This window comes from Chiloscyllium punctatum, chromosome 2 (genome assembly GCF_047496795.1).
Source record: "Chiloscyllium punctatum isolate Juve2018m chromosome 2, sChiPun1.3, whole genome shotgun sequence".
Taxonomy (NCBI): domain Eukaryota; kingdom Metazoa; phylum Chordata; class Chondrichthyes; order Orectolobiformes; family Hemiscylliidae; genus Chiloscyllium; species Chiloscyllium punctatum.
In genome coordinates, this window is record NC_092740.1 from 11,073,910 (window position 1) to 11,093,257 (window position 19,348).

The 19,348-nt window shown below is 45.3% G+C and overlaps 1 protein-coding gene across 1 annotated transcript in view; it reads right to left on the reverse strand.

Annotated features, from left to right (window-relative positions):
• The window catches only part of LOC140493737 (junctional adhesion molecule-like), a 36,747-nt gene extending 24,646 nt beyond the window's left edge, over positions 1-12,101 (reverse strand). The window contains exon 1 of the mRNA XM_072592557.1: positions 11,823-12,101. Coding sequence (XP_072448658.1) covers positions 11,823-11,883 — 61 coding nt within the window. The 5' untranslated portion in view covers positions 11,884-12,101. The remainder of the gene's footprint in view (positions 1-11,822) is intronic.
• Between the last annotated feature and the right edge of the window lie 7,247 nt (positions 12,102-19,348).

Below are 19,348 nucleotides of genomic sequence, written 5' to 3' on the forward strand. Positions count from 1 at the left end.
ATTCCGCATTCTTATTTGTTCTTCCAAAATGGACAACCTCACACTTGGCAGGGTTGAACTCCATCTGCCACTCCTCAGCCCAGCTCTGCATCATATCTAAGTCCCTTTGCAAATGACAAATGCCCTCCTCACTGTCCACAACTCCACCTATCTTTGTATCATCTGCAAATTTACAGACCCAACCTTCGACTCCCTCATCCAAGTCATTAATAAAAATTACAAACAGCAGAGGACCCAGAACTGATCCCTGCGGAACCCCACTTGTAACTGGACTCTCCATTATCTGAACTCTCCATTGTTCCAGGAGACCCAGAGTGATCTGAAGAGCAGGACTCAGGGCCCTCCCTGCAGAACCTTTTCTATTTCCCATCACTTTCTACTCTATTACCCAGCCAGCCTTCAGCAACCTGGCTCATTCATCAGTCATAGCAGAGGGATGGGGGATGCTGTCGAAGCATTGAGGGGGTGTGGGGGAGGGGATACAGAGAGACATGAAGATGGAAAAAAATAAACTGAAGTAAAAAAGTAAACTCATCATTGTGCGAGAGAACTCCTGTCTCGTTAAAGGAAGTTATGACTGGTCATGATTTAACCTGAGGGTCACTCTTCCTCAGACAAGGAGCAAGGTTGAGAAGATTCGAACTTCATGGTCACCTCAGACAATATGGGAATTAAACATCCCTTGTTGGCATCACTCCACATCCCAGACCAACTGTCCAGCCAACTGAGCTAACAGACGATGAGAAGGAAATCCAAGTAAATCCAGAAGGCAGTGTGAATATCGTCAAGTGAGGGCATAAGGGAGTGTGGCATGGATGGATGGCATTTACTTGTGAGTAAGGCAGACGAGCTGAGGGTGTAGATTAATGAGTGGGGATGAGATATTGTTGTTATCACAGACACGTAGTTGAGGGTGTGACAGGATTGACAGCACAATGTTCTGGGCTATCGAACTGTGAGATGAGACATGTAGGGGTAGGGGGAATGTCAAAGAGGAGGGGGTGTTGCAACATTGATGAAGGAGTTAATCACTGACATAAGATGGATGATATCTTAGAATGTTCCTCAAATGAGGTCTCATGGATCAATGTAAAAACAAACCTCCATCACTACACTCTGTCTCTTACCATCAAGCAAATTTTGTATCCAACTGGCATTCTCTCCCTGAATCCCATGCCACCTAACTTCACTAATTAGTCCACCATGTGGAACTTTGACAACAGCTTTACACAAGTTCATGTAAACAATATCTCCCCCTCTGCCCTCACTGGTCTTTTGATAACATTTTCAAAAAGCTCAGTCAAGTTTGTGACACATGATTTCCCTGCACAAAGCCACTTTTATGTTTTTCAAGACCTCCAACACTTCCTCTTCAGTAAAGTGAGTTGCTTTCAAGACATTAATATTTATTTGCCTGAGTTCCCTTGCATCAATTTCTTTCTCCACAGTAAAAACTGATGCAAAATATTTGTTTCGGATATCACCCCCCTCTCCTCTGGTTCTACCCATAGATGACCTCATTGATCTTGAAGAGGCCCTATTCCCTCCCTGGTTGCTCTCTGACTTCTAATGACTTTCTAGAATATCGTTGGCTTATCCTCAGCCTTATCTACTGAGGTTATCTGATGTCCACTTTTTGCCCTCCTGATATCCCTCATAAGAATGCCCCGATAGCCCTTACACTCTTCAAGAGATTCACTTGATCCCAGTTGTCTACACCTAAGACATGACTCTTTCATATTCTTAACCAGAGCCTCAATATATTTACTCATCCATTGTTCCCTCATCTTACTGGCCTTACCCTTCACTCTAACAAGAGCACAGTATCTCTGAACCCTTGTTATTTCACTTGCCAATCATCCCTTTACATGTTACCCTATTGTTCAAGGGTGGTAGTGATAAACCAGGAGAGTACAAGCCAGTGAGGCCAACATGAATGGTGGGGAAAATATTGGAAACAATTCTGAGGGACAGAATGAATAATTACTTGGAGAGACAAAGGTTAATCCAGGATATTTAGCATGAATTTGTAAAGGAATTTGATTGAATTGGATTTGATGGAATTTTAGAGGAGGTGACGAGGTATGAAGATGAGAATAATACAGTTGATGTCGTCTACAGTGACTTCAGTAAGCTTCACTTAAGGATGTCTCACTCAACTGAATCTCAGCATTTTCACCAGATAGGATTCTCTCTGTCTCTCTATGAAATGCATTAACATAAACTAACTCATTGACTCTTTCTCTCCCTCTTCCTTTGAGAACTGAAACAGCTTCAGACTTATTTTCAATGCTGATGATCTGGAGATTTTTTTACAACTCTCAACCTGGAGACTTTCAGAATTTTTTAAAACAACTACTCTTCTGACTTCTGCTCTTCTGAACTCAGCTGACTGGTGGTACTGAAAAATCTGTTTGTATCGACTGTAAAACTCACCTTGGTAAATATTCAGCAATGAACTCTCCAGGTCACCTATCTCCAGGACACTTTCTCAGTGTCTTTACTTCACTGTTCCAGATCACATTCTGACCCTTTGTTTCAAATGAACAAGTCACTTTCACAGAACTGAAACCTAAAATCTCTTTTCACTCCACTTTTGAATCCACATTCTGAGTGAACAATAATATTTTATAAACTGCCATCCCACTGTGCCCTCTAGTTCTTGATCCCTTCATGAGTGGGTACAGTCTCTCTCTATCGACACTATCCTGACCCTTCATGAGTGGGTACGGTCTCTCTCTATCTACACTATCCTGACCCTTCATGAGTGGGTACGGTCTCTCTCTATCTACACTATCCTGAGTCTTCATGAGTGGGTACTGTCTCTCTCTATCTACACTATCCTGACCCTTCATGAGTGGGTACTGTCTCTCTATTGACACTATCCTGACCCTTCATGAGTTTGAATATCTCAATCAAATCTTCCTTCAGCCTTCCCTTTGGCCCAAATCCATTCTGACCTCAGTTATTCTGATATCTCCAATTGTGACTCCCCGTGACAACCCAGCAATCCTCCTTCCCTTATGGCCCGATAGGTTACAGTGCTGAAGCCAGAGGCAGCTAAACCCAACGACATTGGAAAAGCTTCAAAAAAAGATTGACATGAATTGTACGAGGTTGCAGTGGTTTACTAGGAGATTCCATGAGGGAAGATTATTGCTACAAAACCACATATTGAAGCAGTGAAGAAAGACAGGAACAAGGTCATTGCTCAGTATTGTACTGAAAAGTGAAGATTGTGTGTGGTTCACTCAAAACAAGTGACTGCCAATACTGGGGGGGGCAATAGTGGAGTTGTCTTGTCAGGAGGCTATAAATCTAGAGATCCAGGTCATTTTCTGGGGTAATGGAGTTCAAAGCCCTCCATAGTCGAGTTTCATTTTATTTTAAATCTGGAATTAAGAATCTCATGATGACCATAAACTCTTGGGAAGGAAATTTGTTATTCTTACCTGGTTGGTTCACATTGCTTAACGATGGAAAAGGAAACATTGCTCTCAGCTCTTCAACACTTTGAAATTTATGTCTGATATGGAATTAATGAGACAATAGTTTTTGCTAATTATAATCCTCTTATCTTTGTAGAAAAGCTTAAAGATAAGACTTCAGGTTATACAGTTGGAGCTTAGATCTGCAGATGGAGAGGTGCCAGAAGACAGGAGGAAAGCCAATGTGGTACCATGATTCAAGAAGTGAGCAAGGGATTAACCAGGTATCTACAGGCCAGTCAGTCTAACCTCAGTGGTAGGGAAACTATGGAAGCAATTCTGAGGGGCAGAATTCATCTACACTTAAGAGGTGGAGATGGATCAAAAACAGACAGAATGGTTTTGTTCAGGAGAGGGAGGCAGAAGATGGGATACGATAGGCTGTTTAGCCTGACCTCGGTTATTTGAAAGATTTTACAATCCATTATTAAGAATGAGATTGTGGAGAAGAAGAAGTTCTTTGAGGAGGTGACAAGACAGGTTGACGAAGGTCAAGCAGTTGATCTGGTGTATGTGGACTTCAGCAAGGCATTTGATAAGGTTCCGCATAGTAGGCTCATTCAAAATGTCAGGAAGTATGGGATACAGGGAGATTTGGCTATCTGGAGTCAGAATTGGTTGGCTAACAGAAGGCAGAGAGTGGTTGTAGATGGAAAGTATTCTGCCTGGAAGACAATGATGAGTGGGGTCCCCCAGGGGTCTGTTCTTTGTAGTTTTTATAAATGACTTGGATGAGGAGGTTGAGGGGTGGGTTAGTAAATTTGCAGATGACATAAAGTTTAGAGGTGCCATTGATAGTATTGAGGGTTATTGCAGGCTGCAGCGCAACATAGACAGGATGCAGATCTGGGCTGAGAAATAGCAGATGGAGTTCAACCTGGATAAATGTGAACTGATGCATTTTGGAAGGTCAAAATCGAATGCTGAATATCGGATTAAAGACAGGATTCTTGACAGTGTTGAGTAACAGAGGGATCTGGGTGTGCAAGTACATAGATCCCTCAAAGTTGCCACCCAAGTGGACAGCAAAGCATATCGTGTTTTGGCTTTCATTAACAAAGGTGATTGAGTTTAAGAGCTGTAAGATTTTGCTACAGCTCTACAAGTCCCTGGTGAGACCACACTTGGAATATTGTGTCCAGTTCTGGTCACCCTACAACAGGAAAGATACAGAGGCTTTGGAGAGGATGCAAAGAATAGACAATAGACAATAGGTGCAGGAGAAGGCCATTCTGCCCTTCGGGCCTGCACCACCATTCAATATGATCATGGCTTATCATCCTCAATCAGTATCCATAACCCTTGATTCCACTATCCTTGAGAGATCTATCCAACTCTTTCTCAAATGAATCCAGAGACTGGGCCTCCACTGCCCTCTGGGGCAGAGCATTCCAAACACCCACCACTGTCTGGGTGAAGAAGTTTCTCCTCATCTCTGTCCTAAATGGCCTACCCCTTATTTTTAAGCTGTGTCCTCTGGTTCGGCACTCACCCATCAGCAGAAACATGTTTCCTGCCTCCAGAGTGTCCAATCCTTTAATAATCTTATATGTCTCAATCAGATCCCCTCTCAGTCTTCTAAACTCAAGGGTATACAAGCCCAGTCGCTCCAGTCTATCAGCGTAAGGTAATCCCGCCATTCCAGGAATTGACCTCGTGAACCTACATTGCACTCCCTCAATAGCCAGATTGACTTTCCTCAAATGTGGAGACCAGAACGGCACACAATACTCTAGGTTTGGTCTCACCAGGACCCTGTACAGCTGCAGAAGAATCTCTTTGCTTCTATACTCAATCCCTCTTGTTATGAAGGCCAGCATGCTATTAGCCTTCTTCACCACCCGCTGTACCTGCATGCTTACCTTCATTGACTGGTGCACAAGAACACCCAGACCTCTTTATACTGCCCCTTTACCGAACTTGACTCCATTTAGGTAGTAATCTGCCTTCCTGTTCTTGCCACCAAAGTGGATAACCATACATTTATCCACATTAAACTGCATCTGCCATGCATCTGTCCACTCGCCTAACCTGTCCAGATCACCCTGTAATCTCCTAACATCCTCCTCACATTTCACCCTGCCACCCAGCTTTGTATCATCAGCAAATTTGCTAATGTTACTATTAATACCACCTTCTATATCATTAATATATATTGTAAAAAGCTGCTGTCCCAGCACTGATCCCTGCGGTACCCCACTGGTCATTGCCTGCCATTCCTAAAGGGAGCCGTTTATCACTACTCTTTGTTTCCTGTCAGCCAACCAACTTTCAGTCCAAGTCAGTACTTTGCCCCCAATACCACGTGCCCTAATTTTGCTCACTAACCTCCTGTGTGGGACTTTATCAAAGGCTTTCAGAAAGTCCAGGTACACTACATCCACTGGATCCCCTCGTCCATCTTCAGAGTTACATCCTCAAACATTCCAGAAGATTAGTCAAGCATGATTTCTCCTTCATAAATCCACGCTGACTCTGACCTATCCTGTTACTACTATCCAAATGTGTAGTAATTTCATCCTTTATAATTGACTCCCCAGCATCTTTCCCACCACTGAGGTCTGACTAACTGGTCGATAACTTCCTGCTTTCTCTCTCGCTCCTTTCTTAAAAAGTGGTACAACATTAAGCACCCTCCAATCTGCAGGAACTGATCCTGAATCTATCAAACTCTGGAAAATAATCACCAACTCATCCACGATTTCTAGAGCCACCTCCTTCAGTACCCTGGGATGTAGACCATCAGGCCCTGGGGACTTATCAACCTTCAGACCTAACAGTCTCTCCAACACCAATTCCTGGCAAATATGAATACCCTTCAGTTCAGGTCCTTCAGCCACTGTTACCTCTGGGAGATTGCTTGTGTCTTCCCCAGTGAATACAGATCTGAAGTACCAATTCAATTCTTCTGCCATTTCTTTGTTCCCCGTAATATGTTCCCCTGTTTCTGTCTTCAAGGGACCAATTTTAGTCTTAACCATTTTTTTCCCTTTCACATACCAAAATAGCTTTTACTATCCTCCTTTATATTTTTGGTCAGTTTACCTTCGTACCTCATTTTTTCTCTGCATATTTCCTTCTTAGTAATCCTCTGTTGTTCTTTAAAAGCTTCCCAGTCCTCCGTTTTCCCATCTTCTTTGCTATGTTATACTTTTTCTCTTTTAACTTTATATGTTTCTTAACTTTCCTCGTCAGCCATGGCCACCCATACCTCTTCCTAGGATCTTTCTTCCTTTTTGGAATGAACTGATCCTGCATCTTCTGCATTATACCCAAAAGTATCTGCCATTGTTCCTCCACTGTCATCCCTGCTAAGGTATTGCACCATTGAACTTTGGCCAGCTCCTCCCTCATAGCTCCATAGTTCTCTTCATTCAACTGAAATATTGTCACTACCGATTGTACCCTCTCCCTTTCAAATTGCAGATTGAAGCTTATTGTATTATGGTCACTACCTCCTAATGGCTCCTTCACTTCGAGGTCCCTGATCAATTCTGGTTCGTTGCACAATACCAGATCCAGAATTGCCTTCTCCCTGGTAGGCTCCAGCACCAGCTGCTCTAAGAATCCATCTCGGAGGCACTCCACAAAGTCTCTTTCTTGAGGTCCAATACCATCCTGATTCTCCCAGTCTATCTGCATGTTGAAATCCCCCATAACAACTGTAGTAACATCTTTGTGACAGGCCAACTTCAGCTCCTTATTCAACTTACACCCGCCATCCATACTACTGTTTCGGGGCCTGTCTTTGTGGGTCTTTCTACCCTTAGAATTTCACAGCTCTATCCATACTGACTCTACATCCCCTGATTGTAGGTACCCCCCGCGCAAGGGACTGAATATCATCCTTTACCAACAGGGCCATCCCACCCCCTCTGCCCATCAGTCTGTCCTTACGATAGCACGTATAGCCTTGAATATTCATTTCCCAGGCCCTGTCCACTTGAAGCCACGTCTCAGTTATCCCCACAATATCGTAGCTGCCAATTTCCAAAAGAGCCTCAAACTCATCCATCTTATTTCTAATACTTTGTGCATTCATATATAGTATTTTTAATTTGTTACTGCTCTCACCCTTCCTATCAACCCCTATTTCACTCAACCTTACGGCATGATCCCTTTTAGAATTTTCTGCTTCATTGATACCGTTGACTTTCTTGACTTCCCTTGTTCTAACTTTCCCTTCAATTTCCTTCTTAAACTTCCAGTTTGCCCCCTCACCCCCCGCTATTGAGTTTAAATGCAGCTGTGTTGCAGTAGCAAACCTGCCTGCCAGAATGCTGGTCCCCAACCTATTAAGGTGCAAACTGTCTCTTTTGTATAATTTATGCTGACCACAAAACATACCCCAGTGATCCAAGAATTTAAATCCTTGCTTCCTGCACCAGTTCCCCAGCCACATGTTCAAGTCCATTATCTCCCTGTTCCTGGCCTCTCCAACCTTCAGAAAGCATATGGTGTTTCGGCTTTCATTAACAGGGGGATTGAGTTTAAGAGCTGTAAGGTTTTGCTACAGCTCGACAAGTCCGTGGTGAGACCACACTTGGAATATTGTGTCCAGTTCTGGTCGCCCTACTATAGGAAAGATACAGAGGCTTTGGAGAGGGTGCAAAGAAAATTTACCAGGATGCTGCCTGGACTGGAGGGCTTGCCTTATGAAGAAAGGTTGAAAAAGCTCGGATATATCTCTCTGGAGAGAAGGAAGAAGAGAGGAGACCTGATCGAGGTGTACAAGGTAATGAGAGAAATAGATAGAGTCAATAGCCAGAGACTTTTCCCCAGGGCAGGATTGACTGGTATGAGGGGTCATAGTTATAAGATATTAGGAGAAAGGTATTGAGGAGATGTCAGAGGTAGGCTCTTTACACAGAGAGTTGCGAATGCATGGAATGCATTGCCAGCGGTGGTGGTGGTGGAGGCAGAGTCATTAGGGACATTTAAGCGACTGCTGGACATGAACATGCATCGCAGGGAGTTGAGGGGTGTGTAGGTGAAGTTACTATAATTTACATTAGGATTAAACCTCGGCACAACATCGTGGGCCGAAGGGCCTGTTCTGTGCTGTACTTTTTTATGTTCTATGTTCTAAGTTCTAAGTACAGTTGGCAGTTCAGAAAACAAATGCAATGTTAGCATTACATTCGAGAGGGTGTAAATTCAAGGCTAGGGGGTGTATGGCCTATGCTGTATAAGGCTACATCTGGCCAGACGACATTTGGAATATTGACAGCAGTTTTGGGCCCCAAATCTGAGGATGGAGCTGTTGACATTGGAAGAGATCAAGGAAGTTACAAGAATGATCCAGGGGGTGAAAACTTGTTATGATGAGTACAGATTCTGGGTCTGTACTCAAGGAGGTTTAGGAGGATGAGGGGGATCTGATTGAAACTTACAGAATACTGAGAGGCCTGGATATCATGAACGTGAAGATGTTTCTACTCGGGGGAGAGATGAGGACCCAGGGGCACAGCCACAGAATGCAGGGTTAGATTTGAGACGAGGAAGAATTTCTTCAGCCTGTGGTGAGAATTCTGTTGAACTCATTGCTGCAGAGGACTGTGGAGGCCAAGTCATTGAGTGTATTTCTGACAGGGTTCTTGATTAGTCAGGGGTTCAAGGGTGTTATGGGGAGAAGGCAGAGAATGTGTTTGAGGAACATATCAGCCATGATCACAAACAGAGCAGACTTGATGGGTCAAATGGCTTAGCTCTACTCCAATATCCTACGGTCTTATATCTGACCAACATAATTGAATTTGTTTGAAGCAAAGACCAGGTGTGCAGATGAGGCAATGATTTTGATGTTGTCTACTTGGACTTCAGCAAGGCTTTTATCAATCTCCACATGGGAGACTGATAGTAAAGGTCAGAGCCCATGGGATCCAAGGACATTTGGGAAATTGGATCCACAATTTGCTGACAAGCAGGAAGTAGAAGATGAAGGATGAGGGACCCTTTTCCGACTGGATGTTCGTGTCCACTGGGGGCCCACCGGGGTAGGTGTTGGGATCCTTGCTGTCTGTGGTTTATATCAATGATATAAACTTATATGTCGGCAGATTGATCAACAAGTTCCCAGAGGATAAACAACTTGGTGGGGTGATCAATAATGAGGAGGATAGCCTTAGGCAGAAAGAAAATATGGACAGGCTGGTCATGAGGTATGTGAGGGCAAGGGCTGGATAATCGGATTAGAATAGATAGGTGACCAGCACAGACTCAGTGGGCTGAATGGCCTTCTGTGCTGTTAACTTCTATGAGCTGATCACCATGTAAATCTAAATTATCTACCATTTCCCTGTTCCATGTTTTAAATTCCCAACTTTCTCCCTCACATAGTTCCACAATTATTTTCTTTCTCTGTATATGCCCAGAGCATCGATTGCTGTTAGTTTTTCTATTTCTTGTCCAGTTACTGTCATCCCAATTGTCTCCACCTTTACGATCTTTATTGGTATCTGCTGTTGGTTTAGAATCACAGAATCAGATGGTGCAGAAGTGGCCCTTCAGCCCATCAAGACTGGACCATCAAAATATATACTACTGCTGACTAATGCACCGATCACAATGGGCAATTTAGCATGACCAATTCACCTGACCTCTCCATCCTAGGATTGTGAGAGGAAACTGGAGCACCCAGAGAAAACCCACACAGACATGGGGAGAATGTACAAACTCCACACAGACAGTCACCCGAGGTGGGAATTGAACCCAGGACCCTGGCGCTGTGAGGCAGCAGGGCTAACCACTGAGCCACTGTGCAACCCAGATGAAGCATATTCATTTAACGCCACTCCTATCTCTTCAGACTCCACACACAACTTCCCACTACTGTCATTGACCTGCCCTAATCTTTCTCTAGTCATTTTTTTTATTCCTGATACACCGAAAGGAAGCTTCAGAGGTTTCCTTGATCCTACCTGCCAAAGAATTCTCATGTCTCCTCCTGACTCTTCTTAGCTCTCTCTTTAGGTCCTTCCTGGCTAACGTCTAACAATCAAGTGCCCTATCTGAGTCTCCCATCTCATCTTTCCATAAGCTTCCTTCTTCCTCTTGACAAGAGCTTCAACTTCTTTCGTAAATCATGGTTCCTTCACTCAACCACGTCCTCCCTGCCTGACTGGTACATACTTATCAAGGACACGCAGGAGCTGTTCCTTGAACAGGCTCCACATTTCAATTGTGACCATCCCCTGTAGTTTCGTTCCCCATCTTATGCTTCGCAAATCTTGCCTCATTGCATCATAATTGCCTTTCCCCCAGCTATAACACTTGCCCTGCAGTATGTACCTGCACCTTGCCATCGCTAAAGTAAACTTAACCAAATTGTGGTCACTATCATCAAATTTAACAGCTGGCCCAGTTGATTGCCCAGTACCAAATCCAATGTGGCCTCGCCTCTTGTATCTTTGTCCGTACATCTCCGACCCCTTCCCTTCACACTTTGATTATCATTCACCTCTTCACTACCCAGCATTCTCTGCTCTCTTTTTTTATTATTGTTTGACAGGAAAACTAATAAAATATGGACAATTCTGAGTGCTCAGATAGGATAGGCAAGAAGGTCCTTTCTTCATTCATACTGTGGTTAGTAAACAGGGAATATAGATTTAAGGTCGGAGATAGAGGGTGAGAGGAGACTTGAACAGATTCTTCCTCAGGTCGAGGTTAATCCGACTCTGGAACACACTGCCTGAAAGGGCGGTTGAGTTATAAACACTGGTAACATTTGTACTTCGATGTTCATTTGCATTTCTGTTTGCCTCTTCAGTAGCCTGCACCTCTGCTCTGTCATTTCTATTTTTCCGAATCCCTGCAGTGTGAAAACTGGAGATTTGACCCAACAAATCCACATTGACCCTCTGAACAGCATCCCTTTTTGATTTTCAAAATTCCCTCCAACTGAATCCCACCTCCCACCACGATCTCCACCCCACTAATTACATTAAATCCCTCAATAAGTTGGTTAAGAAGGCTTTTAGATGGAGAGCTGCAAAATGAGAGAAGTAGAGTGAGATCATTGTTGACTGATACAGACATGATCACCCAAAATGGTCTCCTTCTACGCTGTAAATGTCTAAGATTCATGAATCTACAAGGAAAACATGAAGGAATAAATCATCACGCTCGGAATAGTCAATTGTCACTGCTTTCATTTTTGATAAAACAAATGAATTCTCCCTGATGTAGAAACCGCAGTGAAGGAAAAGGCACATCGTGCTGAGCAGGAACAGTTTGGGAACGAAATACCAGACAGTAAACAGACCATCAAGGAGGAGGCAATTCCATGATGAACAAAGTGGATTTGAAAATTCAGTATTAGAAAGTACTTACTGTGACCCCGTACTGAGACTGACAGCAGGACTGCAGAAAGACAAACATAGAGAGACCTCATCGTTAATACTTCACCATTTCATTCTTCTCACTCCCTTACTCTTGTCGTTTTACAGAAAAATACAGAAGTTACTTGACTTCCTACCAAATAAATGTGAGGCAATCATACACGATACGAACAACAAACGGGAAGTCTGTGTACGGTCAGTAGGAGCTGAGAGAATGACAAAGCTATTATAAAACTGAGGCACTGCAACCGTTGAGAAAAGGGGATGTTACTTCAGCTTCCAACACAAATCTCAAAATCAACAGCGTCAGCATCAAACACTCTGTGAGCTGGGGCAGGACAGTGTTAGAGACAGAGTAAAGCTCTTTCAACACCATCTCCATCAAACACTCCCAGGACAGCCACAGCTCGGGGTTGGATCCAGAGTAAAACTCCTTCTACTTTTTAACATTGAAAATAACCAGAAGGAAAGCACCTTGACATTATCCCCCCGAATGGATACAAAGACTCAGGAGGCAGACAGGATTCAGGCACATGGCCAACGTTTATTCAAGTAAAAACCAGTTCGTGCAGGGAGACGACCAAAGGGCCCTTTCTCATACACCCGCTCTCTCTCAGACACACACACATACACTCCCCACACTCACACCCAAGCAAAAATCCTCTCACAGGCTTATGCACCGTCACACTCACACACACACACTACCAAGTACGCACACACGCAAACACACACCCTCAAGCACTCACATTCACATCCATACATACACACTCAAGTGCAAACACTCACACTCTCTCGTTCCCTCACTCACTCACATACACATACACACCCACTCTCCCTGTCCCTCACATGCTCACACACATTGATATTGGGTGAATGTGAATTTGCAAAAGTGCAGGGACATTCCATTTTGTCAAAACGTCCACAACCTGCAGGCAGTCAATGCAGGCAGCCAATCTATGTAACATTTTATAAATTCCTACTTTGGAAATAGAACCAGTCTGACTCAAGATTGGAATACATACAAACTCTAACCTCACACCTTTAATGCATTGACTGAACTAAGATGTCACTTTTTACACTAAAACTGTAAGTTATCTCAAGAATGTGATTTATTTTTTTTTAACAGTACAGCACAGAACAGGCCCTTCAGCCCACGATGTTTTGCCAACCATTGATCCTCATGTAAGGTAAACCTAATGTATAAACCCTCAAATTTCTGTGACCATATGCATGTCCAGCAGTCTCTTAAATATCCCCAATGACCTCACTTTCACAACTGCTGCTGGCAACGCATTCCATGCTCTCACAACTCTCTGCAAAATGAACCCGCCTCTGACATCCCCGCTATACTTTCCGCCAAACAGCTTAAAACTATGATCCCTCGTGTTAACAATTTCTGCCCTGGAAAAAGTCTCTGGCTATCAACTCCACCTATGCCTCTCATTATCTTGTACACCTCAATTAGGTCCTCTCTCTTCCTTCTTTTTTCCAATGAAAACAGTCTGAGCTCAGTCAACCTCTCTTTGTAAGATAAGCCCTCCATTCCAGGCAGCACTCTGGTAAACCTCCTCTGAACCCTCTCCAAAGCATCCACATCTTTCCTATAATAGGGCAACCAGAACTGAACACAGTATTCCAAGTGCAGTCTAACCAAAGTTTTATAGAGCTGCAACAAGATCTCACGGCTCTTAAATTCAATCCCCCTGTTAATGAAAGCCAAAACACCATATGCTTTCTTAACAACCCTGTCCACTTGGGTGGCCATTTTCAGGGATTTATGTACCTGCACACCAAGATCCCACTGTTCGTCCACACTGCCAAGAATCCTATCCTTAATCCTGTACTCAACTTTCAAGTTCGACCTTCCAAAATGCACTAATTCGCATTTATCCAGGTTGAACTCCATCTGCCACCTCTCAGCCCATCTCTGAATTCTGTCAATGTCCCGCTGCAGCCTACAACAGTCTTCTATACTGTCAACGACACCTCCAACCTTTGTGTCGTCTGCAAACTTGCTAATCCATCCTTCAATCTCCTCATCCAAGTCATTAATAAAAATTACAGAGAGTAGAGGCCCAAGAACAGAGCCCTGTGGAACACTGCACACCTCCAGGTAGAATACTTTCCTTGCACTACCAGCCAATTCTGTATCCAGACAGCTAAATTTCCCTGTATCCCATTTCTCCTGACCTTCTGAACGAGCCTACCATGGGAAACCTTATCAAATGCCTTACTGAAGTCCATATACACCACATCTACCACTCAACCCTCATCAACTTGTCTAGTAACATCCTCAAAGAACTCAATAAATTTTTTGAGGCATGACCTGCCCTCACAAAGCCGTGCTGGCTGCATTTAATCAAGCCATGCTTTTCCAGATGGTCATAAATCCTATCCCTTTCTAACAGCTCGCAGACGTGAGACTGACTGGTCTGTAATTGCTGGGAATTTCTCTGTTTCCCTTCTTGAAGAGAGGAATTACATTTGCCTCTCTGCAGTCCTCAGGTATGACTCCTGTGGAGAGCAAAGATGCAAAGATCTTTGCAAGCGGTGAAGCAATCACATTTCTCGCTTCCCAAAGCAGCCGAGGACAAATCTGGTCTGGCCCTGGTGACTTGTCAATCTTAATGTTTGTCAAAATTTGCAGCACATCAGCTTCCTTGATCTCTATCTGTTCCAGCATGCTTACCTGCTCCTCAATGATTTCATACACTACAAGGTCCTTTTCTTGAGTAAAGACAGAAGCATAAAAGTCATTTAGGGCCTCCCCTACCTCCTCAGACTCTATACACAAGTTCCCTACGCTATCCCTGATCGGCCCTACTCTTTCTTTGATAATTCTCTTATTCCTCACATTCATGTAAAATGCCTTTGGATTCTCCCTAATCCTTCCTGCCAAGCCTTTCTCGTGCCCACTCCTGGCTCTCCTCAGACCATTTTTGAGCTCCTTCCTCGCCTGCTTGTAATCCTCTAGAGGTAAAAATCAACGAGGCTTTTGCCCGAAACGTCGATTTCGAAGCTCCTTGGATGCTGCCTGAACTGCTGTGCTCTTCCAGCATCACTAATCCAGAATGTAATCCTCTAGAGCTGAGCAAGACCCTTACTTCCTCCATCTTATGGAAGCTGCCTTCTTTCTTTTGATGAGAAGCGCCTCCGCTCTCGTCATCCAAGGTTCCTTTATCTTAGCCCTTCTTGCCTGTCTCAGAGGAACACATCTATGCATCACTTGCAACAACTGTTCTTTAAACAGTCTCCACATGTCTATAATGCCCTTTCTATGGGACAATTGCTCCCAGTCCATGCTCCCCAACTCACGCCTGACAGCATCATAGTTTCCTTTTCCCTAATTAGATATCCTCCCACTGTGCCTGCTTCTCTTCTTCTCCACAGCTATGTAGAATGTGAGGCAGTTGTGGTCACTATCACCAAAATGCTCTCCCACCGCAAGATCTGACACCTGCCCCAGCTCATTGCCGTGCACCAAATCCAAAATGGCCTCTCCCCTTGTCGGGCCTGTCAATGTACCGAGTTAGGAAACCCTCCTGAACACACCTTACAAAAACAACAACTTCCAAACCATCTGCTCAAAGGGGGTTCCAATCAATATTGGGAAAGTTAAAGTCACCATTACAACAACCCTACTACATTCACACTTTTCCAAAACCTGCTGACCTATGCTTTCTTCAATCTCCCTGCTGCTATTGGGGGGCCTGTAGTAAATCCCTAATGAGGTGACTGCTCCCTTACTGTTCCTAACTTCCACCCATACTGACTCAGTAGGCAGACCCTCCTCGACAATGGTAACTTCTGTAGCTGTGATACCCTCTCTGGTTAGCAGTGCTACACCCCCTCCTCTTTTCCCCCCCTCCCTATTCTTTTTAAATGTTCTAAACCCTGGAACTTCCAGCAACCATTCCTGCCCCTGAGAAACCCACATCTCTGTTATGGCCACAATATCATAGCACCAGGTACTGATCCATGCTCTAAGCTCATCACTTTTGTTCCTGATACTCCTTGCATTAAAGCAAACATACTTTAATCAATCCCTTGTTTCTTTCCCAGGAAATCCCTTCCCACTGGCTGCGCTACCTCTTGCTATTGCCTCATCTCCATCAACTCTCACCACCGGTATATAGCTCAGGTTCCCACCCCCCCTGCCATACTAGTTTAAACCCTCCTGAACCACTCGAGCAAACCTTCCACCCAGGACATTGGTCCCCTTCCAGCTCAGGTGCAACCCGTCCTACATTCACAGGTCCCACCTTCCCCAGAAGGCATCCCAATTATCTACATATCTGAAGCCCTCCCTCCTAAACCAGCTGCGAAGCCATGGGTTAAGCTGTGCCAGCTTCCTGTTCCTCACCTCTCCAACTTGTGGCACCGGTAGTAAACCTGAGAACACTACTCTGTTCGTCCTGCTCTGCAGCTTCCACCCTAACTCCCTGAAATCACTTTTTATATCCTCAATCCTTTTCCTGGCTATATCATTGGTGCCAATATATAACACGATTTCTGGTTGTTCGCCCTCCCCTTTCAGAATTTTATACACCCGATCGGAGACATCCCGGACCCTGGCACCAAAGAGGCAACATACCTTCCGGGAATCCCGATCCTGACCACACAATCTCCTGTCAATTCTCCTAACAATCAAGTCTCCTACCACGAGCACTTTCCTATTCTGCCCCCCTTCCCTTCTGGGCCACAGTGTCAGGCTCAGTGCCAGAGAACTGACCACTATGGCTTTCCTCTGGTCGGTCACCCCCCCAGCAGTATCCAAAACGATATACTTATTGCTGAGGGGAATGTCCACAGGGGATCTCTGCACTGTCTGTCTGTCCCCTTTCCTCCCCCTGACTGTAACCCATCTATCCTTATCCTGAGACTCAGGAGTGACCAACTGCCGGTAACTCCTCTCAATTCCCCCCCTCAGCCTCCCGAATGATCCACAGTTCATCCAGCTCCAGCTCCAATTCCCGAACACAATTTTCAATGAGCTGGAGTTGGCTGCACTTCCCACAGATGGAGCCAGCGGAGACATGTGTCATGTCTCTCACCTGCCACGTTCTGCAGGAGGAGCAAGCCGCCTTGCTAATATATATGGTCACTTACTTTCCTTCCCGACAGCCCCTCTGATCTGGGTCACTTCCCCCGCTGCTCCCACACCGACTGTGGAGGATAAACACCGCTGGTGACTCCCGTTAAGTAATGTTAAACATCCCCTTTAACTTAGCTGGAGCCTTCCTGGTTTGCCTTACCTCCGCTGCTGCTCTCACTCTAAAAGGTTGCTGGTGTCGAAGGGTAAGTACTTATACTCACTCCTTTCCTTTGAGAGAAGTTCTGGGATTTACATCATAATGAGCCTAAAACCGTAACCCATTCTAAAAGGTGAAAGACTTAACACCAATCTCGGTTTGATCAATCTATCGTTTCAGTTGCATGACGCTGTGATCTTTTGCTATAAATTCTATGCCTTCTGATCCTGCTCCACAGCTCCCTGATGAAGGAGCAGCGCTCCGGAAGCTCGTACTTCCAAATAAACCTGTTGGACTCTAACCTGGTGTTGTGTGATTTTTAACTTTGTCCCATGTAAGACACTTCCAGTTTGCTGAGCTGGGCTTTCTTTGGTTTTATTTTTAATCCAGAAGCTACAATGGTTTTTAACGTTTTCAGTTCTGTCTTGTAGTGGTTTCCCTCAGTACTAGAAGCAATCAGCATCTCGTCAACCTGTTATAATCTTACACACTCTGTTTTGGGACCTTTTGCGATTACATCAGCCATTGCAGAGCTAATGAAGAGCCCTTGTGGTCCTCTTGTCCAGGTGTACTGTCAGTCACCTGTGGGAAAGGGAAATGTATATTGGTGTTTGGGGTCGAGAGGCAGAGTCCAGAACCCGTTTGCTATGTCTAGGATTATAAAGGGCTTGGTTTCTGACCCGATATTGTTTATTATCGTGTTGGGATCTGCATCACCAGGCCCCAGTTTATCTGCATATTTCTTTAGACTGCTATAGTCAGTCATTATTCTGTATGATCCTTCGGGTTTCTTCACTGGCCAATTTTGGGAGTTTGTGGTGCATCCCTCAATACGTAGTCCTGGACCTTGGAATGTGCCACTCTGCAACACTCAATCGGGGTCAACTCCTTCAGCTAGAAGATCAACAGGTTTTGGACCGCCCAGAGAGCATCCTTCACCGAGTTGATGATCCTCCAGGCACAGTTGATGTTCGTCTCGGTGTGCATCCCAGGGAACAGACCGTAGAGCACGGAGTCCCGCGTCACAGCGCTGCTCGGGACGAACCTCGACAAACACCACTGCATTCCTCTCCAGACTTCTTCTGCGTAGGCAAATCCCAGAAGGAGGTGTGTAACAGTCTCGTTCCCCCCCGCAGCCGCTTCGAGGGCAGCGTGCGGTGTTGCTGAGAGTCCAGGCGTGCATAAAGGATCTCACAGGCAGAGCCCTTCTCACCACCAGCCAAGCCATGTCCTGGTGCTTGTTGGAAAGTTCTGGCGATGATGCATTCTGCCAAATGGCTTTGACAGTCTGCTCAGGGAACCGCTCGATAGGATCCGCCCTCTCCTTTTCCCTAAGGGTCTCAAGCACACTACGTGCTGACCACTTCCTAATGGACTTGTGGTCAAAGGTGTTTTTCTTCATAAACTTCTCCACGAAGGACAGGTGATACGGAACGGTCCAACTACTCGGAGCGTTCCGCGGCAGCGAGGCCATGCCCATCCTTCACAAGACCGGGGACAGGTAGAATCTCAGTACGTAGTGACACTTGGTGTTTGCTTACCGGGGATCCACGTACAGCTTGATGCAGCCACACACAAAGGTGGCCATCAGGGTGAGGGTGGCATTGGGTGTATTATTTCCCCCGTTGCCCAGATCTTTGTACAGCGAGTCCCTTCGGACACGGTCCATCTTTGAACTCCATATAAACTGGAAGATGGCCCGGGTGACTGCAGCGGCACAGGTTCTGGGAATAGGCCAGACCTGTGCCACGTACAACAGCGATGACAGTGCCTCACACCTGATGACCAGGTTTTTTCCTGCAATGGAGAGTGACCGTAGCTTCCATCTGCCCAGTTTCTGCCTCACTTTGCTGACACGCTCCTCCCAAGACTTGGTGCACGACCCACTCCCCCCGAACCAAATACCCAGCACCTTCAGGTGGTCGGTCCTGATGGTGAAGGGGATTGAGGATTGGTCGGCCCAGTTCCCGAAGAGCATGGCCTCACTCTTGCCTCGGTTTTCCTTGGCCCCCGAGGCCCGTTCAAACTGGTCACATATACACATGAGTCTGTGCACGGACAGCGGATCCGAGCAGAAAACGGTGACATCATCCATGTACAGGGAGGCCTTAACCTGCAGGCCCCCGCTGCCAGGAATAGTTCCCCATCTCAGGCTCGCATCCTTCCTGATGGACTCGGCAAATGGCTCTATGCAGCGCACAAACAAGGCAGGAGAGAGAGGGCAGCCCTGCCTGACTCCAGATCTGACTGGGAAGCTATCTGATTC